The sequence below is a fragment of the Notothenia coriiceps genome, unplaced genomic scaffold, assembly GCF_000735185.1.
Source record: "Notothenia coriiceps isolate Sejong01 unplaced genomic scaffold, NC01 NC01_scaffold00017853, whole genome shotgun sequence".
In the NCBI taxonomy this organism is placed as follows: Eukaryota; Metazoa; Chordata; class Actinopteri; order Perciformes; family Nototheniidae; genus Notothenia; species Notothenia coriiceps.
In genome coordinates, this window is record NW_011350554.1 from 75,340 (window position 1) to 85,800 (window position 10,461).

Sequence of the window (10,461 nt, forward strand, 5' to 3'; positions counted from 1 at the left end):
ACCAAATGTTTACTCTGCTCTGCAACGCGGATCTCATCTACAGCATTATAAAACCCGGAGTGTGTGTATTTACAGTAGGTGTAACTTCTGCTGTGAACTCGCTGTCTGCATTGAGGGCTGGTGCTTCTGGAGGAGCAAGGGGGCGGAGGAGTGTCCAATGGCGGGCGGAGGAGGCGGGGAGAGATGACAGCGAGAGGCGGGCTGCAGCAGCCAGCTGTTGGAGAGCAGCTGAACCATCCGCTACTACTGCACCAGGTGATTTTATCTCTGCATCAGCGCAAGACCACAACACAAGAAAACACTTCAGTAAGACATTTTATTTTATTTTTGACTTTTCCTTTTTGTTTTGTCTCGAGCCAGTGGGGGAATCTCCGAGGTGAACAAGAGGAGATCGATAGCAGGTGAGAAGAGATGTTTTTCTGCTTCTTTATTAAAGCTTGTGCGTTTAGTTAGTTAGGATTTCTGTTATTAAATCTTCCAGTGTGCACATATTTATGCAATATATGAGTAAAGTTACCTGTTGCTGTGTATTTGAAAGCAGCGTATAGATGAGGCTATATTAGACAGGGATGCTTGGCAACTCGGAGACAGACAGGCTATTCTTAAACGGTCTATTTTGAATGACGTCAGCAATTTATCTGGCCTAATCATCCAGTATCATTTTTTATGCTATGTATTTTTACAGTTTTTATTTTGAGCGTGAAAAAGCCTGCCTTGCATACTGAATTATTTGTTAATAGAGACATCCCATGGCTCTTCCATCTTTCTTATCCCTTCAACCTGTTGCCTTTCCAATCACTTCACTGATCACTTCAAAATATACATGGATTATTGTTATCTTTTGAGTGTGATATCATTCAAAATATCACTTTTTGAATTTCCTTTATTGTCTGTCTGTGTTTCACTCAAATGAGCAGACGTTTCCTTCTGTCAGTTCCCTTTAAGGTGTGGTTCATCTTCAGTGGAACAACTTTTAAAAGTCATGAAAACATTTTTTTCTTTCTATTCATAGAAAGATCCAATGTTCTGCTTGGTACTATTGCTATTCTGGTAATATCAAGGCAATTCAATTATCTGCTGGTAAAATTAGACAAATATTTCCTCACCATTACTCAGCAAAGACCCAATGAGTGAATGAACTGTCTGACCCTGAAGATGACACACATAGAAACACCCGTTATTTACTTATCATTATATATTGATGCTTTAATAAAAAATGATATTCCTTAGCTTTGAACAAAACACTCAGTAGTAAAAGAAGAGTTACACTATTGGCTTATTATTGTTATAGTATGTGTCAGTTTTGATTTGTCACAACCTTTGGTAATTGGCTTTTCTGACATGAGTTTGGAAGGAATTCTGTATTGTTTCATGTGAAATTAGGTTCCAGTTTTGGTCCTGGTTTCACATTTTACCAGTTTAACACGGGACTGTGATGTGACTAACACAGGCATGACTAAAACGACTTAAGCAGAAGAAACAAGGCTCGGTTATGTGTCATACACACAAATGTTGCTGCTGCAGAGTTCATTATATCGCTGTAGCGCAGCAGTCAAACTGCTTCTGCTTTGATTGCTTTCATTGTATGATCAATACACATATGAAACAAATATTTCACAGCAGCAGCAGGACCACAGCGGTTCACAAACACACTTAGAGTGTTAACTACATTTTTTATTGTTACTGTTTTTTTACTTTTTTTACAATGCAACAACTAAACTCCAAATATTCCTTTGTGATGGACAAAATGTGATTGGCCCTTATAGGAATCTGCTTTTCTATCATAAGCCATTAGCTTCTTTGGTTCATCTGCGTACACGTGTTTAGCATGTTTTTGAAACATTATCAAGCCATCATGCCCTAAATGACTCATGGAAAGAAAACAGTTGAAGCAGAACCCCCAATACTCTAAATGCCCGACTTATTTCCCTTCTCATTCATGCGTACAGTTCACTGCAGCAAGAAAACCCACCAGTGCAATGCATTAACGTGATCTGATTAAACCTATTAAAGTGATCATGTCTTTTGATGCACAAGCGTTTAGTTTTCTTTGCATGTGCGTTGTTGTCCCAGTGAGTTCCCCGGTGATCAGCCAGAAGCTCCCAGGGTGTGAAGCTGCAGGGCGACTGTGTGCTGCTGTGTGTCTGAGCTCAGTTTTTTCCACTCTCTCGCCTCTGGGAAGGCGTCTCACAAAGGTCTTATCTATCCCTATAGAGGCCTGAGACCCAGGGGCAAGTGTTCATTTGTGCAATTATTGCACAATTACAGGACACAAAGCGATTCTGTTTTACATCCATGTCTTATCATAGCACTAGCTGACATGTTTTAGAAAATAAAAATCTGATACTCCTTTCACTTTCCAAATGTTTTCAGGGATGACACGATCAGGTGTTGACCTTAGAGATAAAGGTCACGGACAGAAGGTGTGTTTGGTGCATCCACAGACCTCAAACGACAGTTGTGCTGTTGGAAATCCTCCAGAATTAGCTGATGTGTGAGGCTCAGCCAGTCCTTTTCCTGCCTGTCTCGAAATTTAGGCCTTCGACAAACCTACTAAACCACATACAGTTCTATAGCTAACTCCACAACGTTTGGCTGGAGGTGTAGCTATATTTATACAGCTAGTCATGTGTTTTAACGGGGCTGTGATCGTGGTCGTTTGGATGTAGGAGAGGAACTTTCTGCAAAACCCCTGAGATAAAGATCTTTCTGCCCTGTTTAGAACACATGTCCCACTTCCCTCTCTTCTCACCATAAGCAGGCCTTGATATGAGGATAAATGGTCTCATGTCTGAGAGACAGACCTTGAGTGACTTTAATTATTTTTTAGTGTGGCTGAAAGTGTTAGTAAGTCCAACCAATACTGGTTTTTGTGGTCCTTTCATTGAGGCATTTGTCCTAAGCATGCCTTGTTTTACCGTCCAGACAGCGCCAATGATGGGTTTATCTGCTGCTGTCAGTGTTGAGGTGTGTCTGGTCTCTGCCGCAAATTCAGCACAGTGGATAATGCAGGACTTTATAAGGTAATAATTAGGGCAAAGAGGTGGATTCCTCTCGAAAATGCCCCAGATGCCTGTGTGGCAAGCTTACATTGAGGGACAGCGGGCACTTGAGGGGTCGTGGGAACACAGGAGCCATATCCGCTCAGGCACCATCAGGAGGGACAGGGGACTAAATATAGAAAAGTCCAATACATGTTCAGTATTAGGGGGAAAACCAGTGAAAACTGCTCTGGGCTTTGGAGAAGCACTGTCAGGTCAGAGGAGTCAGACCACCACTTAGCGTAGTCGTATTACTAACAGTAGCGTGCACAAGTAATCCAGAAAGATTATTCAAATATGCATTTAAGTTTAGTGTTTATGATTTAGCATCAATGTGTTATGGCTGTCTCCCATAATGCAAACAATTTTAGAGAAAACTAAAGGCTGAGTTTACATTTCTCTATAGTGTCCAGCTCTATACGGTCCTACAGGGGCAGGGACAGGGGTTTTTAGACCAAAAAAAAAAAGGAAAAAACAGCGGTTGTGCGTTGGACATTCTCAAGCCAACCACAATCCATCCATGTCTTTGCCTTCTGCTTGTTTTTTTCTGACCATGCATGAGAGAGGAGTGGGTGGTTTCTAGCTTCAGCCATCATTCAAAAACACACCGTTTTCCTTTTACTGTTTGGTTTTAGCTATTGCCCGCTGAACCTTTAAAAGGAGCTGTGGACTGTATTTTTAACCCTGTCTCTTGGGGCTGTGCGGTGCAGTGGAGTCGTGCTGCTGGCCCAGGGGTAACCCAGACTGCGGGGGTGTCAGACTGTGTGGACTGCTGGCCCGGCAAGGGCCGCTCTAACTTTAGACCGCATCGCCTCATGGTGGTATAAATAAACACCCTGCCCTTACCACGGGGAAAGGGACTTGAGTCGCTTAAAACAAATGAATGCCACTTTCTCACAAGAATGTTATGACATGTATTATGGCTTATTGTATATTCAAAATGTAGATGCATACATGCAGAAGAATAAAAAGTTAGTTCAATTGCCATTGCGTTCAAATGTTAACCTCAAGAAATCCTTTTAACATATTGGATTTTTTTATGTTGTGTTTGAAATCAGATGTATTTGTTGATGTTAATTACGGATGAATAATAACATATTTATTTCTGCTACTCTAACGTTGTCATGTTTTATTTTACAGGTGTCAAAGTGTGCAGCAGAAAGGCAGAAAAAATGGGAAGAAAGAAAATACAAATTTCTCGTATTCTGGACCAGAGAAATAGACAGGTGGGCATTATTTAATTTATCATAAGATTTTCTATATATATGTACGACGTATGTACAAAGTTTGCCTGCAACAGTAATATTTTTAGCGGGTAATTTCAAGGCGTGTTCGGACAGCTGAAAATACATTCTTGCACATTTAAAAATAATAGCAATTCAGGAATGCACTTCTTCGGTTTTTGTTCTGTTGCATTATGTCCTGTTTTTTGTATGTAGCAAATGTTCCTATGACCCTTGATTAAATGAATTAGTTCCTAATGGTGCAAAGAGGGTGCAGGAGCTGGACCAATCAGATGGGATGATGTAACATTTTTTTTTACAATTTTTGCAGCATGCATGCTCTAACTTGCACATTGATGCAACATTGAGTGAAGAATTAGAATTGAACATTTCCTGTACATTTCCAAAAATCTGAAAAGTCTTACAGTGACAGTGAGATTTTGTTCAATGCTAAAATGTCAGTAATGTCCCTTATGCTCGTTTAACACTATACAAAATAAACCGAGCACTTTAACAGAGTAACATGGAAGTTGAAAATAAGTGTAAAGCTTATTAAATAAGTGTAAAGACAGAGTCGACTATACATTAGAGGAAGTTTTTTTTGTATCGGTTTAATGGAAGATGAATCTGATAAGGGAGATTATATATGCTGTGTGAAATGTCAATGTCAGGGTCTGAAGTTGCAGACTGTGTATGAGTCACCACAGACTGAGGTAATGTCGCGATGTGACAGTAAATATCATATCATAGACGTGGCCTGTTCACATGTTCATTAGTATATATCGAACACACACAATGAATCAGTGTAGACAAGGAGAATATTTTATTAAATATTGCCCAGAGTACTGGCAAATACAATATGTTTATCTGCTCTTCAGGACTGAATGTCTTTTGGTGATATGGATAGTTTATTGAGGAGGACTTTTTTCTTATCTGTATTAAGGCTCTGATGATATACAGTTGCTGTATGCTGTACAGATTGTAAACCCTTCATGGACAAACTTGTGATTTTAGGCACTATAAATATACCCACTTGTCAACACCTTCAGTATTTGCTAGCAATCAGTTTGGATCTTTTCCATTTAAAAAAGCAAACATGCTGTTTCTACTATAATTAAGAAGTATTATTTTTATACAAGATCACATTTATTAATCTTACAACACTTATTATCTGGCAGCGAATCCAAGTTGTACAAAAATATTATTATTATGATTGAATTTGTCCATTCTGCTACAACCCACTCTGGCTCTATTTATTATTCATTCCTGCAGACATATTTAAGCACGTGCGTACTAAATTATTTAGACAATTTGACTTGATTGATTTAACAACCTACATTTGACATCTTCCTCTTAATGTTTAGTAATTGGCTGAAGTTAAAGGGAATATGACCCCAACCACTGTGTGTTTTTTTTAGGTGACTTTCACCAAGCGTAAGTTTGGTCTGATGAAGAAGGCGTACGAGCTGAGTGTGCTGTGTGACTGTGAGATCGCCCTGATCATCTTCAACAGCACCAACCGTCTGTTCCAGTACGCCAGCACAGACATGGACAAAGTGCTTCTCAAGTACACAGAGTACAGCGAGCCGCACGAGAGTCGCACCAACACGGACATACTGGAGGTACTGTTCACGCTGCTATTAAAGGAGATGACGGAGAAGCATGATTCAATACAAAATAATACATTGGTTCAGAGGAGGGAGCTTTAACATTACATTCAGGTTTCAAATTCATACAAAAATCCTTTATATGTTGCCTTTCTAAGCCTTCCGGATAACATTGTGGGTCATTTTCCACATGCACTTTCTCTTCTGTTTCAGACTCTGCGCAGGAAAGGCCTCGGTCTGGAAGCCTCAGAGCTGGAGAGTGAAGAGAGCATGCAGGTGGCTGCAGACAGATATCCTCTCAGCGAGGGCATGGATCTCTCTGTGGCTCGCCAACGCTTCTATGTCAGTCCACACACACTTCTGCTATTGCACATTCACCACAAACACACACACAAACACACACACACACACACACACACACACACACACACACACACACACACACACACACACACACACACACACACACACACACACACACACACACACACACACACACACACACACACACACACACACACATGCTGAGGTGATCTGTGGTTGAAGTGAATTGTTATAATTTTAATGAAAAAAAAAAGGTAAAATGTCCAAAGATACAATAAGATATTGATACTTTTCCTAATTCTTGGACAGGTTTTTGATCTTAATTCTTTTTGCTGTTTTTATACATGGTTGTTATTCTCCAGGCTCCGTCGCTCCTCTCCCCGGAGGCCCAGTTTCTGGTGTCTGCAGGCTGTGAGAACGGCTTTCCTAACTCCTCTGGATCCGGCATGGCGTCCCACAGACCCTCTGGCTTTAAATCTCTGGGCTGCAGACCGGGCGCTGCCAGTCCTGCTGTGCCGCACGCACACACTGCATTCATGTCTCCACACTCAGGTGAGCAGAGTGCTATGTAACATTACAGAATGATTTTAATAACAAGGTTGAAGATTTGAAGGACAACCAAATGATTAATGCAATTATACTCATTTACAATTCCACAATCTTACTTCTTTGTGACTGACTGATTAAAGAGTTTAATTACAAAATTACATTTAAATGATGTGAAAAATGTGGGAAAAAAGGATCGATGTTATTCAAATGAAACTCTCAAATGAAAGGAAAAAATGTTTTCTATATAAAAAAATTGCAGTTCACAGCCATTGATTTTCAAATTGTCAATATCTAACTTAATAATAAAATGTTTAACATATTATCATTTCCACCAAAAAAGTAGAAAGCATGGTCATTGATTTAAAGCTCCTTTAAGTCTTGTTCAAAGCTTGCTGTGCAATTCTTATGTGAGCTGTCAAACACTGCACAGCTGGCTGGGATCACACAGGAAGTGTGTGTGTGCGTGTTTGAGTGTGTGTATGCACACTATGACACACGTGCAGTTGGTCTGTTTTATGAAACTGGCCCTACACCAGCGGCTGCATCCAGTTCTGTAGTTTCTGTACAGAACGTATCACACCTGCCAGTCATTACAGCCTCTTTTAATACTAACACTCATAGCTAACACCGTGATTCACATTAGACACCGATCATTAACAGCCTTTGTGTTTTAAGATGTATTATTTCTGTTTATTTTAATATATGACACTGATTTCTGCGATTGCTTAGCAATGGATTCTGTCAAGTCATCAATGCATTAATAATATATTCAAACGTTAACATAAGCCTTAGTCTTATAAAAGATCAGATTCCAATTTTAAGCTCAAACTAAAAGAAGAAGTTAATTTTTATCACACTTTTGGTGACAGGAACAGAGCGGGGGGGGGGGAAGAATGTATAACAGAGAATAAATTATTCTTCTGTGAGTGAAACAAGATCACATCTCTTTTCACTTCCTGCTCCTTTCTTTCGCCGTATAGGTATCGGCTACTCCGTGTTCTCCCATGGTAACCTGAATCGAGCTCTGGACATGAAGAGCCCTCCTCCTGTGAACCTGGGCAGTGACAACCTGCGGGGTGATGCTGCTAACGTGGGGCTGGGGGCCACGAGAGCGAACCACAACTCTTCTGTAAGAAGCTGTTACTATCCAGCCTGCACTTACAGTAAATGTGTCATGCTGTCCCTCTCCCCAGAGACTTGAGATTTTTGGTTTGACTCTTCTCTTTCCCTGTTGGTCAGAGGGGCGTCTTGTACCAGGGCCTGCACAGCGGCAGCTCCATGGTAACCATGGGCAAGGCAGGCCTGCTGGGTCACAGTTTGGGAGGGTATGGCCTCCCTTCTCCGGGGGTCTCTGGTACGTCTTCTGTGAATCATCTATTCTATGGTGGTTGCTTTAATTGGTTAGAGCTAGATGAGAGGATTGATGCACCCTCATATGTGTCTGTTAAAGGTCAAGCTACAGCCAGCAACTCTGTAGCTTAGCTTAGCATAAACACTGTAAACAGGGGAATCAGCTAGCCTGGATCTGTCCAAAAGATACCAAATCTGCCTACCAGCACATATACAAAACATAAAAGTTGTGGGTTTACCAAAAGTTGTGGTTTTACCAGGAGTTTTGTGCAGGACTATTCTTTATCGGCTGCTGTGAGCTCTTCAAATCTCCACTTGTTGACACCAAACTTCACAGTGATTTCACCAACCAGGAGTTACTACATTCGTCCAAATAAAATAAATGTCCCTGCGCATAACCGCAGATCGAATTGATTAAACAAATGATTTAATTGAAATATATAATAATTACCAGGTTATGCACATTCTAAGCTACCGAATTCCCCATGTTCCAGTATTTATGCCAATCTAAGACAACCTGCTAAGTGTCAATCTTCTCTTCTGACTCTCTACAAACCTGTATTTCTTTAAACGTTGAAACATTTTCTTATAGTGAAAATATACTATCCTGTCATTCACTGATCTTGGTTTATTATAATCCATACCTGTGTCCTCCTTTTCATCATCTTTTAATTCCTACCTCTCTTTTCAGAGTACAGCCAACCTGGTTTTTATCACTCCGTCAGTCTGCAGCGAGGATCAGTGAACCCCTGGCAGTCGCCTCAGGAGCCCCATATAAACCCAGGGTGAGGATATTAATGCATGATATGGTACCTCTTTGACTCTGAGGATAAAATATGGCAGGAGGTTGAATCGGCACACTGTCCTTTTTGCTCTGATAAAGATTTTTTATTTACTTGTTTTCTGTCCAATCTTTAGACCAATCAGATCATCATTCTTGTGCAAAATTACACAAACATCACATTTAATATACACATCTCAATATGATGTCAATCAGCCCAAGGCAACCATACAGTATGTAGTAACTAAGTAATCATAAAATAATGCGTTCTGCTGTGACCACACAATGGTAAACAATATGGCCACCAGTAAGAAAAAAATAAACAAAAAAGTGAAAAACATATGAAAAAAACAACATAATCAAAATAAATTAATGAAAAAAAATATAGGGAGGTAAATAGGAAATTAAAATGCAATCAATTGTCATCTGATACAATTGCAGAATCGATGTTTCAACTCTGACATTTGTTGTGTCTTGTTGTTTCCAGGATGTCCAGTGGGGGGTGCTCCTTCCCCTCTCAGTCTTGCCCCTCCACCTCTCCACATCAGCCCTCCCTCAACCTCAGTATCAAGTTGGAGCGTAGCTCTCCGGAGCACATGTCCTCACCCACCTCCCCTCCTCTGCACCACCTCAGGCAGCACTCTCCAATCAGCAACCCCGATTCAGTTCGCCAAACCCCTCAAGAAGCCCGCCCGGCCAATGAGACGAAAGAGTTTCTCAAAGCCGGATACCCACAAGATGGAGAGGAAGGAGGGCAGCCGCTCAGGCAATTAGAGATAAGTGATGGGTGGCAGAGATAGCTATCTGCTGTCTAACACCATCTCCCATCCAATCAGCTATCTTCCATCACATCCTGTCCACACACACACACACACACACACACACACACACACACACACACACACACACACACACACACACACACACACACACACACACACACACACACACACACACACACACACACACACACACATATAACCCAGAAGGTAGCGAGGTGGGGTCGATGTGTCCCCTTCATCCCAGAGAGGACCGCTTCTCTTTGTCTCCTCACTCAGAGCTGGTCTCTCCGGGCCGATAGAGAATCTTTTTTTCTGCGTCACTTGATTGATGCCACGAGGAGACAGATGCATACAGACATTTTGATTTTGGTTTGGTTAGTTTTAGTTTTCTGTGTGGAGCTAGTATGAATCAAAAATATATTATTTTTTTTGGTTTTCTGTGACTTTGTTGAAGTTAGGTTCAGCGGGACCAGCTGAGTTTACTCCAAAACTGTGTTTGACTGAAGCTGGGTGTGAGAATTGGAAATTAGCTGTAAAATTACACAGCACTGCCTTCATGTAATTATTTCAGGCAAACGCATTAGAGAAATGATTCATCACAGTAGCCAGAAGAAAGAGCTTAGTCTGTGTAAAATATATCTTTACACCTTATGCCCCTCTTGTATAAGCTTTAATGTTTGCGCTTTTAACCCAAAATCACTGACATGGTCACCCCACAGAAAAACTGTTCACCCATTACTTCAGCCTTGACCTCTTTTTTAAATACACAGGGACATTTTAAGGGATGATGACAATAAGTATGTT

The 10,461-nt window shown here is 40.8% G+C and overlaps 1 protein-coding gene across 1 annotated transcript; it reads left to right on the forward strand.

Annotated features, from left to right (window-relative positions):
• Positions 1–246: 246 nt before the first annotated feature.
• Positions 247–9,794, forward strand: mef2b (myocyte enhancer factor 2b). Its single transcript, XM_010777134.1, has 9 exons — positions 247–401; positions 4,182–4,267; positions 5,683–5,886; positions 6,085–6,213; positions 6,558–6,747; positions 7,725–7,873; positions 7,984–8,098; positions 8,786–8,879; positions 9,363–9,794. The coding sequence occupies exons 2-9, from the start codon at positions 4,214–4,216 to the stop codon at positions 9,673–9,675; spliced, it is 1,248 nt and encodes a 415-aa protein (XP_010775436.1). The 5' UTR covers positions 247–401; positions 4,182–4,213; the 3' UTR covers positions 9,676–9,794.
• The last annotated feature ends 667 nt before the right edge of the window (positions 9,795–10,461 follow it).